This window comes from Bubalus bubalis, chromosome 8 (assembly GCF_019923935.1).
Source record: "Bubalus bubalis isolate 160015118507 breed Murrah chromosome 8, NDDB_SH_1, whole genome shotgun sequence".
NCBI lineage: Eukaryota > Metazoa > Chordata > Mammalia > Artiodactyla > Bovidae > Bubalus > Bubalus bubalis.
The window spans coordinates 59,717,056-59,738,848 of NC_059164.1; the positions used below are offsets into that span (position 1 = coordinate 59,717,056).

Here is a 21,793-nt window from a genome sequence, read left to right on the forward strand (position 1 = left end):
AGGATATGCAGAGTGGAATTAACCTTTCCCCTATTGGTGGATATTTACTGTTTTGAGGTTTTATTATGATTGTGAACATTCTCTCATCAGTTTTTCTTTCAGCAGAATCTTTGTGAATAATTATTTTATTGAAATAAAATTACTAATTCACATATTCAAGCTGTTTTAAAATAAGAACAGCCCCATAGCTTGCTGACATGTCCTAATATGTACTTTACCCTTCTTGTAGGAGTATGTCCATCCCTAACACCCTGGGCAATACTGGGCTGGTGTTTCCTTAGGGATTCTGGCTTTCCTAAGAAAAATAGCAGTGAGGTATTTGAGGAGTTTTCACTAATCTGGGGAATTTACAAGACTTTTTATTTGCTTAGTTGATTTCTCCAAAATTTGGCTATGCTAGCAACAGTGGAAAGAGTCCCATAGTTACTTTATATGTATATCTCTAAAATAACTATTGGACTCTTTCCCTTAAGTGGACTTCCTGGTATCTCAGATGGTAAAGAATTCACCTGCAGTGTAGGAAATCTGCGTTCGAACCCTGGGTCGGGAAGATCCCCTGGAGGAGAGCATGGCAACCCACTCCAGTATTCTTTCCTGGAGAATCCCGTGGACAGAGGAGCCTGGCAGACAACAGTCCATGGGGTCAGAGTCGGATACGACTGAGTGACTAAGCACACAGCACAGCAAAGCCCTTAAATAATTGTCTTAAAAACAAACCACTTTTGTTGTATAAATTGCCAGTCTCCTCCCCATTCTGTCATATAGATGACACAGATGAGGCTGTTCGGGTGTGTGTATAGCTATGTGTGTTGTTCATATAAATTGTCATTGTTAATACACAGTTTCATACTAAACTTTGATGATTCAGGTCACTTTCTGCTGGTTGGAGTCAGAGTTGTGATTGTGTGGCAGGTGTGGACATTCAGTTATGATCTAAATTAAGCATGCAAAAGGATGTCTTGGCCTTGACGTTGCCTGGCACCCGCATTTGAGAATGGGTTTCTAGGTTTTATTCACTCAGCTAAGTATGTATTCTTTGAATGCCAGATATTCCTGACACTGGGTTAGACACAGAATGTGTGTGTTGTTGGGTGGGGAGGGAGAAGACACAGTCATGCATATGACAGTTTGGGACTATGTGTGACCTTTTTTGTCTTCACACAAAAGATAAATTTCTTTCTTGAAAGTGACTTTGCTAAGCTTCACGGACACGGATTATTGGCTCTAATTCAGGCTCTTGCTTCTGAGAATTCAGTGTTTCTTATAAACCATGGTTGTTGTGGAAGGTCCAGGCCAGGCCAGATTGATCAGGGAATCTCTGCCAGCCGCCAAGTGCAGGTCACACCATGCGTGTCCTGTACTTCACCTCGGACAGAGGCCACGAGGAGGAGCCAGCGGCTCCCCAGGCCGAACCAGAAAGAAGCAGCTCTGTGTGGTCCGTGGGTCCCAGCTGAGAAGCTGGCTGAGTCTTCCAGCTCCCTCAGTCTGCCTTCTTAGCGCTGCAGGACACAGAGCTCAGGGTGTTTCAACAGGAGCAGCCCTTTTGGGGCCCTGCCAGGAATTTGCATCACAAACGCCAAAGGGGTCGACCTTCTTGGGCTTTGTTGGGGGTTGTGTGGCAGAAAATTCCTTATGCTGAAACTCCGCCTTGCCATCCCTTTTTGCTTTGTCTCTGTGTCTTTGTCCATCACTCTCATAATAGAAATAAGAAGGGACCATACAGCCTGTTTAAAGGAGAGGTTGTCTTCTGCTGGGGAAAGGATGCCACAGCTTGGGCTAAGGTGAGGGGCTTCTGAACACTGTGAAGCATCGTCTTTGGAGAATCATTTGTTCTCCTGATTATGTTTCTTTTAAAGTGGATATATATGGAGACAGAGAAAGAGAGAGAGGGAAAAGGAGAAGGAGAGAAAGAGAGAGAGAACTTCAGATAAGAAAACAGACATCACAACAAAAAATTCCTCTTCTGCTTATGTTTCTCTGAAGCCAAGGTGAGGAAGTAGAGAAGTGAGAAACACTGAATTTCTCTCTCTGTACTCTGGTCAAGAACTTTCTAAAGCCAGAATCTGCTACAGGGGTTAGAACACACACACACACACACACACACACACACACACACACACACACATGTTTATATATACCTAAGGATGCACAGGCCTGAGGCCAGAAGGTTATTTTGAAAAATTGCTTTGATTGCTTTATATATTTCACACACATACACCTCTGACAAGCATTAATTTTGAAGCAGTTCTGTTAAAAGATTAACTGACCCATAGCAAAACATTTTTAGAGTATATTTGAACAGAAATCAGTTAGAATTGGTCAGTGCCAAACTGGAAGTGGTTAGGAACACTCTATCCACAGGAGCTAGTTGGGGAGGTAAGAGTCTCTTACAGAGAAGAAGTGGAAACAAGCAAGGGCCTTGTTAGACTGTTAGTCAAGTCTGGTTGCTTGTCCTTAGGTTTCCATTTCCTAACCTGGAGGCATTTGTAGGTTTCGGGTTTTGGATTGATTATATAGGAAGCCAGAGTATTAGAGCTGCCTCCTCTAAAGGGTGGCTTATTCAAGTAGTTTAACAGTTCCAAACTTAATGGAAAAGTTGCAAGCTCAAGTTTCACCAGTTGTCCTGATTGTGTCCTTTACAAAGATCTAATCCCAGAGAGCCCTTTGCACCCAGTTGTCCTGCCTTCTCCTAATTGTTGCAGGAAGGGGGACCTTTTCCAGGTCTGAACAGTAGGTGCTTGTTGAACACTCAAAAATGAATTGTTCTAGGAGACACAGTACTGACAAAGTAAAAGAAAAAAAAAAAAAACTTTATTAGTAAGGGGTGCCTGGACAGAGAGCAGCAAGGTGGTACAGGAACCCAGAATAACTGCTCTGTTTTGTGGATCACAATCTCAGGTTTTATGGTCATGCATAGTTTCTGGGTTGTCTCTGGGCAGTCTTCTTGCTTGTGCCCATATTTGGTCTGACTCAGCATACTTCCTGGTGGTGCGTGCAATCTCTCAGCCATGATGGATTCCAGCAAGGATTTCGGGAGGTTCGTAGGACATATGGTTGGCTTCTCCACCCTCCTCTGGGCCCCTCCTGAATTCTCCTGGTTAGTTTTTGGTGGCAGCACTTTCTTCCTTATTGGGACCTCCTGTTGCCAGATAACTCATGTAAGTTTCGATCACTGGTTCCCTAGTATAATCTCTTGTAGTCTGGAGCTATTCCTTAGTCTTTCCTTTTCTCTCATGGCTTTGACACTTTCAAGATCATAGGTCAGCCATCTTTAGAATATTCTCCAATTGAGGTTTATTAATAAGTAGCTAATTAAAAGGTAATTATCAGGGAAAGGTAAAAGCATGGCTTTCATACAGATATAAAATTGAACATATGTTTCAAGAATGTATGTTATTCATTTGATATAAGGGAACTGGGCAGGTATTTTCACCGGTTCAAAGGAAGAGTCAAAGGACACAAATTTGCATGAAACAGAGGAATGTTGAAATGAACTGCAAATAGAGACAAGACTAGTTTTTCACCTGCAGGGAAGAAGTCAGTTAATTCACCATTAGACAAAACTGTGGACACCAATTTCCCTTTGAAACATAAATTCTCTTTTTCTATAGGTTTATACAATGTTTTCTTGTTTTAGAAAACGTATGTCTTTGGCTAGAATATCACAAATGCTTTGCATCCTGTTAATGGCGCATGATATCTCTGTCTTATTGCTGTTCACTTTGACCACTTGTTAAGATAGTGCCTTCCAAGTATCTCCCAGTAATGCTTTTTACCCCTTTGGTAAATAATTAAGAGAGAATCCTGAGTAGTTACCCATGGGAAATGGAAAGTGGTACAAATCAGATTTATATAGTTTTCCCTAGAGATTTAGTTCTTCAACAGTACCAGCACACTACCTTTAAAGCAGTGTAGGCCCATTTGTTCTTGTTTTATTCCCTGGGCTAGAACTCATCACCATTATTATTTACCTTGATGCTCAGTGTCCCCGGTATGGCTTTGGAAACTTCTTCAAGCTGTCTTCTGTGTCCTATTGAAAGGTTGTTGTTGAATCACGCGAATACACGGGGATTCTTGGCCCCCGGAGGAGAAGAATTCAATCCGGGGCCAGAGATGAGGCTTGATCGCTCAGAGCTTTTGTGTAATAAAGTTTTATTAAAGTATAAAGGAGATAGAGAAAGCTTCTGACATAGGCATCAGAAGGGGGCAGAAAGAGTACCCCCCTGCTAGTCTTCAGCTGGATGTTATATAGTCACTAGCAGTCTGTTAATGAAAGAAAGGAATGTCTTAAAATTTAGAATGGCACCAAATGGTTTATCTTGGGCCATAAAATAATTAACTTGAATCTTAAAGAAGGGCAGACCACCATACAAATAGTTTCATTTACATAGATTAGGGGAACACTATCTGAGTATAACATACTGGTTTGTCAAGAAGGTTTTGGGCCAAGAGGCGGAACCGACTTGGAGACAGAGTTTGGGGTAAAGGCGTAGTACATTAGCATAGCTTAAGACAAACATTTCCATAAGAAAAAGGCATTGGTTATCTCTAGGCTCAAGAATAGCTAACTTCAGGCGAAACCAGGTGTCATTATGGCAACACAGTATTTTAAGAGAAACCTCTCTTTAAATTTGTATAGAGAAGGAAAAAAATATTGCTAGTTTGTTTCCTCCTGCCGCTTAAGAGAGAGAAAAATGTCTGACACTTGCAGGCTATTTCCTCCATTTGGAGACCCCTGGCCTTCCTGTCTGTTACCCTCTCACTATCTTGTTTCCCTTTATTCTTTGAGCATTTCTGTGCTTTTTGGCTCAACGAAATGTTCTGGGGTTTTCTGGGTCTTTTCTTGCCCCAATCCTGGCCAGAGTCATTTCTCCAAGGAGCCCCAGTTCCTTTTAGTGGAGGGTAGTGTTTGGCTCTTGCAAAAGGGCCCAAACTCTGCTCAGGCTTGCCTCTCCATGGCCACCTACTTCTTGTACTCTGCCCATGGCAATTTGAAGGAGAAGAAAAGGAAGCTAATATAGATCTGGATGAAAAATGTCCTCCGGCCATCTCAGCTAAAAAAGGACATTAGAGCCATCAAACCATAAACCCCTGCAGCTGCACCCCCTCCCTGTGCGGATTCCTGATGGGAAAAAGCAGGATAATGGCCCTAGATAGCTAAGTGAAGTGAGAGTCGCCCAGTCATGTCCAACTCTTTGCAGCCCACCAGGCTCCTCTGTCCATGGGATTTCCCAAGCAAGAATACAGGAATGGGTTGCCATTTCCTTCACTAAATAGTTAAGGTGCATATCAAAGGAATGATTTCAAGGAGCCCAGACTCTTAACATCTTCTAGTACTTAGAAAAGCACTAAATCCACTAGCTTAAGAAGTCTGATTTGTCTTTAACAGTAATCTTGATGTTCTGACTACTGGTTTTTGTTGCAAAAATTCCTTTGTATACTGATTCTTCCCTTAAGGCCTTGGAGCAGTCCCTCAGAAGCAATCTTGAGAGGCTGTACTATGGGCTTAAGTCCAGGTCCTTCAAATAGAACAAAATCCTCAACTTTTAGGTAGTGCATTTATATATATATATATATATATATATATATATATATAATTTAATTAATTATATATATTATTTATTGATAAAGCTAAGTAAAAGAGGAGGAAGAGGGGAGGAAGAGGAAGACTACATACATTTTTAACTCCCCAGTTTTATCAAATACTAGATCTGATCACCTCGTGGTCATTTGGGTTTCTGAAGTGGTTACATTTACATTTATGTGGTTGAAATGTGAAATTTAACTTCTTCTGAATTGAATACCTACTCTGCAGGTGCCTGATGGTATAGTTAGTAGTTGAGTTACAGAGCCAGCCTTTGCCTTCACGGTGCGGGAAGGGCTGTGAGATGTCCTAACTCAAATGCCTGGTGTATTCTCAGCACTGCCAACATGGGTGCCACACTCAGTCCAGTCAAGGAAGGGAAATCAGAGGTCAGGGAGGCTTCACAGAGGAGCCTGGAATGAATGTGGGGTAGAGTTTAGCTAGTCTGACAAGGAGGGGAAGGGTATTCCCCCAACTGAGGGAAGAACACACTTAATGCTAGAGATTTGGCAGGCTTGAGGAATGGGAAGTGGTTTGATAAGGATAGAATCACTTATTACCTAATTTTTTTGACCTAATCTTTAGTTTTTTAAGAGGCATAAGTGTCCTCTTTTGCAGACAAGTGTTGTCGATTGTGTACTTTTTTGCAGGCTACGATTCTTGAGGTCCAGCTGTCATCCAAGACTACTGCACTGTCTCATACTGCCTTCCTTCAGAAGAAGCATTTTTTTTTCCTCTAAGAAAAGAGGAAGTAGAATTAGTGAGCATTTTACCAAAGAAAGATAATCAACTATTTCTCTCCTATTGAGCATATACTTAAAGAACAACTGGTTTAAGGCCTTGGGGCTCTACTTTTTCATTGAAAATATGCTCCCCCTTATTTCTAGTGATGTCCTCCTTGGTTGAATATATACTCATTCTAAGCCAAAGGGAGTGTTTTTGTTGCCTTTGTGTGCGTGCTTAGTCACTAAGCTGTGTGTGACCCTTTGTGATCCCATAGGCTATAGCTGATACTGGAGTGGGTTGCCATTTCCTCCTTCAGGGGATCTTCCTGACCCTGGGATCAAACCCCCATCGTGTCTAGTGGCACCTGCATTGCAGGTGGATTCTTTACCACTGAGCCGCCTGGGAAGCCCCCTTTGTTGCCTTTATTCAAAAGTAAATGCATTAGGTTGGTTATAGTAGTTTAATCCCTATTTTTGATTGTTTTGTGTCATTAATAAACACAAATTTATTACTTGGAGAAATGTTTTGAAATGAATTAAGTGCCCTTAATGGCTGTTAAACCTGTCATATAGCTCATTCTGGGCTTTATTCATGATATGTAATTTGTGTAAAATCCATTGCTGTCATGCATGAGCCTTACATGGTTGCTTTTGAATTTTACAGACGATACCAGAAATTGCAGAAGATCATGAAGCCTTGGTAAGAATTTCTGATCTGTTGATATAGATGATGTAACACTTCCTTCTTCTCTGAATATTTAAACTCTGTCCTCTGAATGATTGTGTAACTATGTGTCTAGATATTTTGAGTGATTTTTTTTCTTTCTTTTTGATGTTCTTATAAACAGGTTCTTAAAAAAATTATTTCCCTTTTCTTTTTGCTTTGTGGTAGTGTTTTTATGTTTGTAACCACAGAATGATCACATCAGGATTGCTACCCTTCTCTTGGAGCAAGGCTAGGCATAATTTTATGTATTACTTTAAACAAAACCTTTCTTTTTTGTGGCCTATGTAATGTTCAAAGTCAAAAATCTTTGATTTTCTTCAATGACGTGGTAAGAAAAAGATCCACATAAAAATATTGAAGATTGAAGTATGGAAGGAAAATTATTTACTTTCAGTCTGAGAAAATGTTCAGTTACCCATGTATTTGAATTGCATGATAATTGTGTCTGGAGATCTCAAAAGTTCTTTCTTAGAGTATTCCCTCCTCAGTGCCTTTATTATTCACTAAACAAGAGGAGTCCAAATAGGATCTTATAAACTCTCTGTAATAGGCTGAATGAATTTCCATTTGGCCCAGTTGTTAAGCATACAGTTTCAGCTTGAGAAGGAAGATTGAACAGCATCTGAAAATGTGCACCTTATTTTTAAGCCTCCGGAGAAAATCCTGAACAGTGTAATAGTGGTCTCCAAGCTTTCATGTTCCCCTGCCCCTCTCACTAGAAAAAGTATTAGTTGCAGGAACTCTTCAGTTATTAAATTCTAATAAGATAGAAACATTGGATTTTTAGGATAAAGCTTCTTAAATCTGATTTTGATATATATTTTAATACAGTAGAAACACTTTATGGTAATGACAATAGAATCCATCTTTTGTTGAGAATTTACTCTGTCCTGGGCACTGTCTCAATGTTTAAATGTTTATACTTGTTACTTCTAATTCACACTTTTATCCACAACACAAGATGCGTAAAATTAGCATTATTTCCCTGATGCAGAAGTTAAAGTGAGGTGGTATTGGGATTCAAACTGGTTATTTCTTCTCTAATAACCTAATACAATTTGTTAATGTAAAATTTTGGACTCCAGCCAAAATAACTTCTCAAAATTTATCTGTCAGCAGTTTTAATCTTTTAGATTATAGGGGCATTGCAAGTGTGAATCATGATTTTTATTTATGATGGACAAAATCAATGCTCAGGATCCTGGTTCTGGTAATGGCAAAGTAGCCTAATCAGACTAAGGACCATAGATAATAATTATGACCTCTAGACAAAATATTGCAAGCAAAAACATCTAAAAACAAGCATTTAAGGAACTAGATTGCAACTGAAACAGATGGAAAGAAGTAAGTCAGTTTTTGAGAGAACAAATTGGCTCTAGATGAGATTTGTGTGTGTACAGCTTTTTGCCTGAGGATCCCTGCTCATCCAGGTAGCATGTGTTTTGCGTGTGTGCTAAGTCACTTCACTCGTGTCCGACTCTGTGCCTGCTATGGACTGTAGCCTGCTAGGCTCTTCTGTCCGTGGTGATTCTCCAGGCAAGAATACTGGAGTGGGTTCCCATGCCCTCCTCCAGGGCATCTTCCTGAACCAGAGATTGAACCCGCATGCCTTACGTTTCCTGAGTTGACAGGCGGTTTCTTTACCACTAGTGCCACCTGGAAAGCCCCATCCAGGTATCATGGAGTGATAAAAACCCTCAATCTTAATGTTACTGGTGGTACATGCCTCCTCTGTCCATGCGACATAATTTGGGGCTGGCAGAACAACTACATAATTAAGGAAAATCCATGAAAGAAAGGAGGCTCAGAGGATATGAAACCCTCATAAATATATATGAATTCTGCCCAAATATATCACTGATCACTGAAGTGTGAATGTACATGTGTGTATATGAACCCCAAAGGGTATTCAGATTTTTTGTTTCCTCGTGGGTCAGTTTTGATGTGTCAGTTTAGTCCCCTGAGCAGCTAATGCTGAGATGGAGTAAGGAGAGTAAGAGGTTTATTGGAGGATGGGTGGTACTTTGTGGCACAAAGTGAGGTGGGATATGAATACCTTTCAGATAGTGAGATAGAGCTGATGCCTGTGAAAGGAAGAAGAAAAGAGGAAGCAGATGTAGATCTGACAGTCCCAGCTAACCCAATAGGAAGCTCAGTATAAATACAGACTGTTAGAGGGTTACACAATGAAAATTGGTTGCACTGGTGAGTTTATTATGCAGATGCAGAAGAAATACTGAATCTATACATATGGTTTCAGAAAAGAGAGATGGTGGGGAAAAGTTCCCAATCATTTTATGAGGCCTGTGAAGCTAGTATCACTCTGATAACAAAACCTGACAAAGCTAATTTAGAAAATAAAAATTGTAGGCCACCTAATGATCTAGTCAAGGCTATGGTTTTTCCTGTGGTCATGTATGGATGTGAGAGTTGGACTGTGGAGAAGGCTGAGCGCCAAAGAATTGATGCTTTTGAACTGTGGTGTTGGAGAAGACTCTTGAGAGTCCCTTGGACTGCAAGGAGATCCAACCAGTCCATTCTGAAGGAGATCAGCCCTGGGATTTCTTTGGAAGGAATGATGCTAAAGCTAAAACTCCAGTACTTTGGCCACTTCATGAGAAGAGTTGACTCATTGGAAAAGACTCCGATGCTGGGAGGGATTGGGGGCAGCAGGAGAAGGGGACGACAGAGGATGAGATGGCTGGATGGCATCACTGACTCGATGGACGTGAGTCTGAGTGAACTCCGGGAGTTGGTGATGGACAGGGAGGCCTGGCGTGCTGTGATTCATGGGGTTGCAAAGAGTTGGACATGACTGAGCGACTGATCTGATCGATCTGATCTGAATGAACAAAGGTGCAAAACTCCCCAGAAACATATGAACAAATATAATCAAGCAAGGTATAAAGAAGATTTGTGGCAAAAAGATTTATCTCAGAATAAGTTTAACATCTGAAAATCAGTCACCATGATATAGAAAAATAAAGGAGAAAACTTAAACAGAAAATCCACCTTTATAGATACAGAAAATAGATAACAGATACAGAAAAAGCATTTCATAGTATCCAACACTCATTCATAAGTATTCTTAGCAATCTGGGAATAGAGGAAACTTCCTCAACCTGATAAAGACTATCTTAAAAAAAAAAAAAAGCATTTTATATATATATAAGCAATATATATATATTACTTAATGTTGGAAGATGAATCCCCACTCCTCCCATTAAAGATTGGGAATAAGGCAAATATATTCAGTTTTTGCACTTCTAGTCAACATTGTACTATAGTTGTTAGCCTTAGCCATAAGTCAACATAGAAATAAAGGACCATGGTCAGAAAAGAAGAAATAGGAGCTTCCCTGGTGGCTTAATGGTAATGGTAAAGAATCTGCCTGCCAATGCAGAAGACACGGGTTCCACCCCTGATCTGGGAAGATCCCACATGCCAAGGAGCAATGAATCCTGCATGCCACAACTATTGGGCCTGTGCTCTAGAGCCCAGGAGCTTAAACTGCTGAGAGCTACGCGCCCCAGAGCCTGCACTCTGCAGCAAGAGAAGCCACTGCAATGAGAAGCCTGCACACCGCAACTAGAGAGGAGCTCCACTTGCCGCAACTAGAGAAAGCTGCACAGTAATGAAGACGGGGCACAACCCAAAATAAATAAATTTTTAAAGATACTCATATTTAAAAAAAAGAAGTAAAATCAGCTCTATCCACAGAAAATCCTAAGGCATCTACAAAGAAATGGCTTGATCTCATAACTGAATTTATCAAAGTTTCAGAATATAACATTAGTATGTAAAAGGGATATATTTTTATACTTTAATAGCAAACAACTGAAACATGAAATTTTATAATTTCCATCTATAGACGTCAGAAATGATAAAATTCTTAGGAATTAATTTTAACAGAAGACATCAATACCTGTTGTCTGAAAAATAAAAAATACTGCTGGAAGAAATTAATGAAGACCTAAATAAGTAGAGAATAGAGCATTTTATGGATTGGAAGACACAGTATTGTTAAGATAGCAATTCTCCCCAAATTAGGTTTAATGCAATACAGTTTTTAAAAAAGAAATTACAAGCCAATCCTAAAAACTTAAAGGAAATGCATGGGACCTAGAAGAGCCAAAACAATCTTGAAAAACCCATAAAAATCAATAAAGTTGGAAGATTTCATTAACTGACTTAAAGACTTCCTACAAAGTCAGTAATTAACATACTGTGATATTGATATAAAAGGATAGACAGATCCATAGAATAGAATAAAGAGTCTAACATTGATCCACAGCTAAATTTTCAACAAAGGAGCTCAAAGAATGTCTGTTGATATATCATGCTATGATTCTAAAGGGAATGTCCAATGGAGCAGTTTAGAAATCCATACATTTCTGTGTCTATAAGTTTTACCACACAAATAAAATACTTGGAAAAACTCAACAGGCAGGGTAGAACAAAGTTATATCATTAACTTTGGCAATTAGGGATATATTCAGTATGATTTATTAATAACTTTAAAAGTGGTCTTTATTTTCATCTTTTCTCTGCTTCTCTCTTGGGCATGGCACCCAATGAAAACATTTGGAAGCACTATTTGATAAAACTAACAGCATAAAATTTAAATGCTTTGAGATTGGCTGAATTTTCTTGGAAAGAAGATGGTCTCTACTGAATTGATGAGAAACATTTATTTGAATCATTCCAGCACACATGGTGTGTTGGCTGTGACATGGCTCTCGACCAGCATGTAAAGTTTGTAGTCAGCTTAATCTGTCGCAGCCAGTACTGCAAAATCTTTAGCTTAGCACTTTATAAAAAAACAAATAAACTAAACAAATAAAAATGCTCCCCGCATGTGCCATGTGGTTGCTTTATATCTGTAATCCTTTTAGCCTTGATCTTCTGCACCCAGCAGTGATTTCAGAGACAGGATCTTGGCTCTTGCCTTTCCTCTTTGGAACCTGAATCACTCCTCTAGCAGTGGAAATAAACATCTGTGTCAGGGTTCAATAAGAGCTTTTGTAGCTGCCTCAGTTGAGATGAGGTGAGTGAGTCCCTTGATTTGGAAGGTAATAACATTTTAGCACTGCCATCCTTTCCTTGCAACTGAGGATTTAAAGTTGAATTTTGAAAAACGTCTCCCATGGCAAGGTAGCATGCCATCCAGCAACCAGTTATAATGAATTATAAATGTCATATATATAGTATATATAATATATTATATACATATTCTATATAATCATATATATGTATATATATCATATAATAGATAAAATGTTATTAGATATATATATGTACACAGTATATAAGATATACGTTATATATACAAGATATTGTATCATCTATAATGTGCACATATATCTAATAACATATTTTATATATTATATGATACATATACATACATATGAATATATAGCATATGTATGTCTAATAACATTAATCTGTAGAGTTTATAATTACACGTGTGTGTGCTCAGTTATTTGGTCATGTCCAACTCTTTGCAACCCTGTGGACACTAATCCACCAGGCTCCTCCGTCCGTGGAATTTTCAAGGCAAGAGTACTGGAGTGGGGTTGCCAATTCCTCCTCCAGGAAATCATCCTGACTCAGGGATCGAATCCACATCTCCTGCGTCTCCTGCATTATAAGTGGATTTTTTACAGCTGAGCCACTGGGAAAGCCCAGTGGCTTTATAATTATAAAGCCCTTATAATTATATATGTGGCTCAGATAGTAAAGAATCCTCCTGTCAGGGCAGGAGATACAAGAGACATAGGTTTGATCTCTGGGTCAGGAAGATCCCCTCGAGAAGGGAACAGCATGCCACTTCAATATTCTTGCCTGGAGAATTCCATGGACAGAAAAGCCTAGCAGGCTATAGTTCATGGGGTCGCAAAGAGTCAGACACGACTGAGTGACTGACACTTTCACTTTCACAAGTATAGAAAGTGTTATTATATAATAATTATATAAGTATAAATTAAGGAAATAGCAACCCATTCCAATATTCTTGCCTGGATAATCCCACAAATGGAGGAGCCTGGCAAGGTCACAAAGAGCAGGACACTCCTGAGTGACTGAGCACACATGATATAACATTTATATAAAACTTTTTTGGACCAAGAGAGTGATCCTTGCTCTGGACACCTTGGTGTGTGATGTAAAGAAACTTCTCTCACTTTTCAGCCATTGACACTAACTGGTGATTGCCAAGCACAGAAAGCCCTAGGGGCAGTCTCAGAAACAGTGCTCCAATTCCAACCATGGAGACTGAAACACTAGTTCCCCAAAGCAGCTTGGAGATTTGGAAACCAAACAATACTGTTTCTCTTTTTCTGCATCTTTTGCCCCAGGTCTTGGGAGCCTGTCTGAGGAGTCTGTAGGCAGAGTTCTGGGGCCTTTGAGGAAGAGGGAGTATCCCAAGATGTCACTGAGGCCATTTGGATTTTGAGTCCATTGAGCAAGGAACAGAATTATGTTGCCCTCAGATAATTAGAGCGCATAAGTACAATTTATCTTTTGCTTTTTTTTTTTTTTTAGCAGCAGCATTCCTAAGTATTTTATTCTTTTTTTTTAAATTTTATTTTATTTTTAAACTTTACATAACTGTATTAGTTTTGCCAAAAAAGCAGTTAATGAAGACTGATACTGTCTTTAGTCCAAGATATAGGGAATGTAAAGAAGAGTTTGTTTCTAGCCATGTGTTACTCCTTTTTCTGTTTCCATTGCTTTTCTCTTAGTGACAACACCAAGGCAGTGTTTTTACAATGCATGGAACCTATGAATGCCATCCTCCAATGTCATGTACATTTTTTAGCAATTGAGATCTTTCAGCATGCCAGGTGTAAAGAAATGCAAACCATTCATTATCAGTTGTGTATGTATGTATGTGCTCAGTCGTGTCTGATTCTTTGCAAACCCATGAACTGTAGCCCGCCAGGCTCCACTGTCCATGGAATTTTCCAGAAAAGAATACTGGAGCACTTGCCATTTCCAACTCCAGGTTCATTATTACATAGTGTGTTTTTTTTTTTTACCTTTTTTTGAGTAAAAAACTTGTTAATATTGTTTGTGTGTGTGTGTTAGTTGCTCAGTCACATCCGACTCTTTGTGACCCCTTGGACTGTAGCCCGCCAGGCTCCTCTCTCCATAGGGATTCTTGGGGAAAGAATACTGGAGTGAGTTGTCATGTCCTTCTCCAGGGACTCTTCCTGACCCAGGCATTGAACTGCAGGCAGATACTTTACTGTCTGAGCCACAAGGGAAGTTAGTTAATATTGTTTACCACTAATAATACAACAAAGTAATAAATTACATAATATTGTTCACTAAAAATTCTATACATAATTATGTAATGTTTTTACAGTGATACTAATATCTAATAATCTGTTAATAAATCTTACTAATTGATTTTTTCCCTGGCTTTCTTATTTTCCTGAAGAAATTTCCTTTTTTTTTTTTTTTTGCAAGCTAGTGTTTAGATTTTCTTTTGACTCATTGTAGGAAGAGTCATTCTGGAATTTTTCTATAACCTTTCTTACTTGTCCTTTTAATCCATTTTCCACCTGACTATCTACTTTTTTTGTTTTCTTAAAGTAAGCTTGAGTTTTCTGGTTTGGAATTTCCTTTTGGGGCATGATTCTCTGATGCCACCTAGGGGGAACCTGTAAGATGGGGATTGCTTGTCTGTGACTCAGAAAAGTCTTTTAAAAATATATGCTGCTTTTTAAATCTGATTTGAAAGGTTTGGCTTTCCTTGAATTTTTTTTTTTCTGGTTCCAAGGACAGAGAATTCTCGTCACAGTGAAGACAGACATTTGAAAATCATGAGCTTCGTGTACCTTTTTAAATACCTCTTTGCATAATGATAATAACTAATATTCATATGCTGCCTTCCGTGTGTTATACACTGTTCAGAGGGCTGTAAGTGTGGGAACTCCTTTTATTTCCCCAGGAATCCTTTGAGTAAAGTATCACCACCACAGCAGCATCATTGTCATCCTCTGTTTTAAAAAATGAGGAAACTTGCGGCACAGACTGTGTCAGTGACTTGTCCACTTACAGCTGTCCACCTCTGCTGTCTGACTCCAGAAACCACCCACTGAACCATTTCCATCTAGCACATCTCATCCCCTCTGTTGTGTCTGGTGCCTTTGGATCACAGTCCTTGCCTGAGAGTCACTTCCTCTTTTGTAGATTTATTTTCAGCATCACAGCTTCTGAGATGATGCAAGATTTCCAAGTCCTCCATGGAGGCCAGGCTGAGAACACTGGGAAGAAGGGGGACTGCAAAGGTGTTTTAAAAGAAATAGGAGCCAGTTTTCTATTCTGTTCATTGAAAATGAATGGGAAGACTCCATCTAAACACTTTATGAAACTCTGTAAAGTAGCAATCATGATATATAGGAGTCTACAGATTAAAAATCGGAACTACTAAATTTATTTTTAAAAAATCAAGCATATGAATCAGTATGGTTGTATACAGTATGGAGATTCTGATGGACGTAATTTAATATACCTGAAGAGACAAAACTTATCTTGAGAGTTTTAAGTTAATACTATTATGGTGATAATTTACAGTAGAGGTGAGTTTCTGTAAAAGATTCTCAAAGTTGTTTTGAAAGCACTAGAAACCAGGTTGTTGTCTGGTAAGGGGTGTGGGTGGAGCTATTATAGAAGGCAATTCTTTTACCTGAGTTTGCCTGATCTGTTTAAATTTCTAACTCATTCATGAGACACTTCCTACAGCTTCTGAATCACAGCAAGTCAATGGCCAGCAAATTGTTATTATCTATAATATTCTAGAAAGGTATTCTATAAAGCCTGTTAACTAAAGTTAAAATCCTGGACAGTGTAACATAGAAATTAATATGCTTACTTACATATGTGTTTGTATCTATGAGTGTGTGTATGTGTGTAAATGCACTCACCACACACACACACACACACACACACACACACCCCTAGGTATTTATGGGCCACATGAATCTTTTGCAAAGTGCTCATACTTTTAATAGACTTATTTATAACCTTCCCTGTTGGATACCCAGATATAATAAGAGAAGCGTGTTGCCCTCTTCCTAATATTTGTTTGCTGAGGAGCTTTTTTAAGCTACCATTTTCTGAATGCTTGTATGTTGAACTTTATTCAGTGCTCTACCAGCAGCCCTGTGATGGAAGAGATTTCACTATCCAGTTTTTCAGTGGAGAAGACGGTGGCTTAGAGAATCTTAGGGACCGCTTAGGGGTAACACAGCTCACCTGAGTGAGACTGTGAATCCAGGTCTGTCCCCCAGGGGCCCTGGCTTCTCTGTGAAGCTACCTGCCTCCTTCCTACTGAGCCACGTGTGTAAGGATGTTGTCTGTGGCCCAGCTGCTTATCCCAGTGATCTTGTACAGTTCTGCTTGTATTCATCTCTCTAAAGCTTTCTCACTCCCGTCTCTCCTTGTGCTGAACTCCTGGGCCTATCACCCTCACGCCTCCTTTTGTTTTCCAGCTTTGGAGACATGCTGTCCTTCACCCTGACTGCCTTTGTGGAGCTGATGGACCATGGAATAGTGTCCTGGGATACATTTTCAGTGGCATTCATTAAGAAGGTAATTCAGATTGTGCTTCCCAAGCTCAAACCACTTGTTTTTCTGCAGATATTTTTCTATGCTTTGAGCTTATTGCAAAGTTGTTTCCTTTAGTTCTTTGTGTTAAAGCGTGAGTGTGATTTTTGATAGTATTATATATATGGTGGTCTGAGGGCCTAAATTCTATATAAAAATGACATTTTCTCCCCAGCGGGATCATAGGAGTTGTACAAGAGAACCCCTAGTTGAGAGAAGTCAAGGTGACATGTTAAAACCCATCTTCTGGGCTCCATTGTTTTTAAGACCTAACTAGAGTTCCTAGTATCTTTCCTGAACCTTCTCTCCTCAACTAGGTGTTCAGGAGAAGGGAAAGAGGCAAAATATATTGATTGCTACATGACTGGGTCTGAAGCAGAAATGTAAGAGAAAATGGGGTGCTTGGGTCCATGCCTCTTAGGCAGAGTAATCCTGCTCACTCGTAATCTTGTAGTAAGTGTCTCTGGGATCAACTAGTTCAGTTGGTTCCTACTGTCCTTAGGAGGAAGGTAACAAAGGGGCAGGCAAAGGTGGACCTGGTGTGAGGAGAGAGCAGAAGAGCCCCCCACCATTCCTAGCAGTTGAATAGTAATAAAAACACATCTGCAAATTTACAATTCTCTTTCCAGTCTTCTAACCAAAAATGAATAGCCTTGACTTTTCAGCTGTTAAACGTAGTATTAAATCAAGAATCATCATTATTAATTTGTTAACTTATTTTTCCTCTCTTTGTATTTATGAAATGGTTTATAAATGTATTGGCATCTTTCTTTCTGCTGTTACTGAGAATGAAGAGATATTTGGAATTCATATATTTATCTTATAGGTCTAGATTCCTGGGAAGAATGGTCTAAAATAATTTCAGAGAGTCTTTGTGAAAGCTAGAAAATAAAAACAAAATCCAGGATGAGTCACTTGAGTTTTTAAGAGCTTTTATTTTGAAATCATGGTAGACTTATAGAAAATTAAAAAAAAAAAAAAGTACAAAATGTTCCAAATGACCTTCAACCAACTTCCTTAATGATAACATTTTGCATAATAACAGTATTATCAAAACTAGGAAATTAACAGTGCTATAAGACTATCACCATTAATTGATTTCACCAGTTTTTCTCTGGTTAAGGACTCAAAACTGCATTTAGTTATTGTGTCTCCTTAGTGTCTTCCAATATGATCGTTCCTCAGTTTTTCCTTGTCTTTCATGACTGACAGTTTTGAAGAATACTGGTCAGTTATTTTGTAGAATGTCCCTCAGTTTGGGTTTGTTTGATATTTCCCTTAAATCAAGGTTATGCATTTTTGGCAAGAATGTCAGAGAAGTAATGTGCCCTTTTTAGAGGATCACATTAGAACATGTGATGTTGATATCTCTCATTAATGGTGACCTTGATTATGTGGTTGAGACCCAGCGGATACCACTGGGTCTCCCCACTCTGAAGTTACATCTTTTCCTTTTGAAGTTAATCCGTACCTGGAGGGAGTTACTGCCTTAAACTGAAGAGCATAGGAGAGCCCTTAGTCTGTCGAATGAGGATGTTTGGAATGGAAGTCTCACAGATTGAATACCTGAATGATGTTGTCTATTTATTTCAGGCAAGAACTGTTTGGGAACCCAAGGTCTTCTTGATGTACCTCTGAATCCTTTTTTCTTACATAAGGGCATAAAGCCGAGAAAAAATGAGTAGTAAGAACTACCTAAGAAAACACACAAAGAAGGATGAAGCCTCTTTTTGCCTGTATTTGTCAGTGGCATGAATTTCTTAGGAAAAAAGAAAAAGAGAGAGAGAGAAATGAGTGTAGAAGAGAAAGCCAAGGTAATCCGGATGAGTTAGGAAGTACTCTCCTTTGGTGGTGGCAGGTAATGAATATAAGCATCAGGTTTTAAATGCATTGGAAAATATTACTGTATTTTGTCTCTCCAAGATAAAAGTTCTAGAGAAATGGAGTATTATTTACCCATAAAAGAGTGAAATATTGCCATTTGCAGCAACATGGGTGAACCTAGAGATTATTATACTAAGTGAAGTAAGTCAGACAGAAAAAGACAAATATTATATGATATTACTTATATGTAGAATCTAAAAAGCAATACAAATGAATGTATTTACAAAACAGAAACAGTCTTATAGAGATGGAAAACAAATTTATGGTTACCAAAGGGGAAAAACGAGAGGGATAAAGTAGGAGTATGGGATTAACAGATACACACTACTATATATAAAACAGGTAAACAATAGGAATATACTATATAGTGCAAGGAACTATATTCAATATCTTCTAGTAACCTGTAATGGAAACGTATCTGAAAAATAAAAAAAATATGTATGTATATATATACATGGACCTCCCAGGTAGGGCAGTGGTAAAGAATTCTCCTGCCAGTGCAGGAGATGGAGTTCAATCCCTCTCTCAGGAAGAGCCCCTGGAGAAGGAAATGACAATCTACTCCAGTATTCTTGCCTGGAGAAACCCATAGACAGAGAAGTCTGGAGGTCTGTAGTCCATGGGATCGCAGTCGGACCTGACTGAGAGATTGAGCATCCACATATGCACGTAAATACATATACATATAAAACTGAATGACTTTGCTGTACTAAAACTAATACAACACTGTAACTCAACTATATTTCCAATTACAAAAAAAAGTTCTTGGGAGGCAACTTTAAATCTGAAGATACTGGGTTTTGCAGATTTTTTTATACTTAAAATTTTTAAATTCATTCTGGATTTATGGTGGGCTTTTCTTTTCTACTTTCAAATTGCTTTGCTTCTCTGATATTATAGCCTTTTTTGCTATAAAAACAATGCTGTTCTCAACGTGAATTCCTTGAAATTAGCTTGTGCTTTCAGCAACATTCTCTCTTGATTCCTGTAGCAATCCTTTGCAGAAGAGAGCAGTAAGTGTGTGTTCCTGGTCAGGAGGGGAGGACACAGTGGCTTGGGGAGGTAGAGTGAGGTTATGGAGAGTGGGGTGTCATTGGTCCCCCATTTCAGGGCTCCCTCCCGCATCAGCATGTACCTGCACTTTAAATGTTGGAAAGAAGAGATTCTGAAGGACAGAGGACAGACTTGTTGAAACAGCATTGCCTCTTGTTCAGCCCTCCCTGACCTCACTGGGGTAGAGTTAACTGATTTCTTCTGCTCTCCATTCTCCTTGAATCTTGTACATGCCCCTGTTCCATCACTTATCAGTCTCCTATGAATTTTTTGTTCTTTTCATTGGCTCTCCCAAGACCATGAGTCCAAGAAAGCTAGGATGGAATCATGGCTTTCTTCTGGCCTCTGTCCTCAGGGCGTGGCATAGAGTCAGACCTTAGTACATTTCTGTGAAAATGAATAAATGAAATTTGCTTTGGAAGTATTTTTCTAAATTCTAAAACTTGAAGGAAAAAAAAAAAGAATACAGTGCCACCATATTTAAAATATATTTCAAGTAAAACTTCAGCCATGAATGGAAAGGAATTACAAAGGCATCTTTCTTTAAATGGGAGATATGGTTAAAGAGACTGACAATAATCTAATTTTCTAACTGCTTATGAAAATGATTTTCACTCATTGAAATTAACCAAAAAATCATATTAGATTCAGGGAACCAAAGACTAGCAGTCTTGGCAGTTTAAATTAAACATTGAGTATTTTTCAGAAGACAACATGTTTATAATGTATTCCATCCTCATTCCTAGCCATTCTATTTCCTTTGCATTGCTACTTCGAGCTCTACTCCTTATGTGAATTTTAAAAAGTGATCATCAGAAAATGACTTTATAATTGAAAGTTTTTGTAAGGTTATCTTTTTATTCATTAGCTGGATCAAATTCAGCACTTTGACAACCCAGGAATTGTATACAGGCAACTGTCTTTTAAATGGAGCTTTATCTAGACAAAAATCAGCTAGGAAATGTGCTGACAAAAGATGCTTATCTCTGTGGTCCAGACTTGGCTTCCTATTAATGCCAAATTCATACGACTTTGGAGAAATATTTTTTCCCTGCCAGCCCTGATATCCTTCTCTGCTATCTATTTTGTTATGTGTGGATCTCGAGTCTAGTTTACAAAGTTTTTCTGTAATAAGAAATACCATTTCATGAACACTTTGAAACTTGGAATCCCTTGATGCCAGTCTTTAATGTTGCTGCTTTTTAAAGACTTGGTGACTTAGAGAGAGGGTCAGAAGGCATGGGGAAGAAAGAAATGAAATAAAAGAAAAACAACCTAGAACTTTCTGTGTTACGAGTTGGTTTTACCCTAGCCAAGTATAACATCAGAGCCTTTTCTTGGAAGGAAAGTTTTATACAAATGCTCTTGAAACCTTAGCTCTGCAGGAGGGCCTGGTTCACTCTGCAGTATTTTCAGTGCCTAGATAAACATCCAGCCAATTTCAGTTTAGAGACCCAGTCATTTTTGCCTCTTAAAAGCTTGAGAGATTTATGGACCACTGCCTGAATAACTTAAAATATGGGAGAGGGGCTCCATGTTCTCCACGTATCTTTTCAGTTTTGATAACAGAGGATAATTTTAAGGTCTCTTTCTAAGTAATTTGAAGTGTTTCTGTGATTTTAAAAAGTTGTATTATTGATTCATACACTGTGATGCCCCTTAACTTCTTAAAAGTCATCCAAATATTCCTATGTTTTATCTAAGTAGCACTTTTTTTTATTTATTTTTCTTTTAAGTTTTATTTTTTTAGCACTGAAAACATTTTTTATTGGGTATAGCCAATTAACAATGTTGTGATAGTTTCAGGTATACAGTGAAGGGACTCTGCCATGCATATACATGTATCCATTCTTCCCCAAACACCTCTCCCATCCAGGGGTGTTAACACATACCACTGTGTTATGGCACATAACACTGAGCAATTCCATGTGCTGTACAGTAGGTTTTTGTTGGTTATCCATTTTAAATACGGCATTGTGTGTATAACTTTCCCAAAGTTCTAGGTAGCACTTTAAAATGAGTGGAAGCATGTAGAAGTAATAGATACCATTATTGTTAGCTCCTCCTCTTTCTTTTTCTCTCTGATACAGACCTACCTTCAAGAAGCTGTACTTTGACAGGTTTAGGCTGGTTCACCCATGTTGACCAAAGTACAGAAATGGAGCTGGAAAAAATTTAAAGGCAAAGGAAGTCATGATTGATTTT

General features: G+C 38.8%; 1 protein-coding gene across 3 annotated transcripts in view; it reads left to right on the forward strand.

The window, feature by feature from the left end:
* The window catches only part of ELMO1 (engulfment and cell motility 1), a 584,995-nt gene that overhangs the window by 199,727 nt on the left and 363,475 nt on the right, over positions 1–21,793 (forward strand). For all 3 annotated transcript variants that reach the window (XM_025292040.3, XM_025292041.3, XM_006053724.4), the window contains exons 7-8: positions 6,974–7,009; positions 16,537–16,636. In XM_025292040.3, the coding sequence (XP_025147825.1) occupies positions 6,974–7,009; positions 16,537–16,636 (136 nt within the window). The remainder of the gene's footprint in view (positions 1–6,973; positions 7,010–16,536; positions 16,637–21,793) is intronic.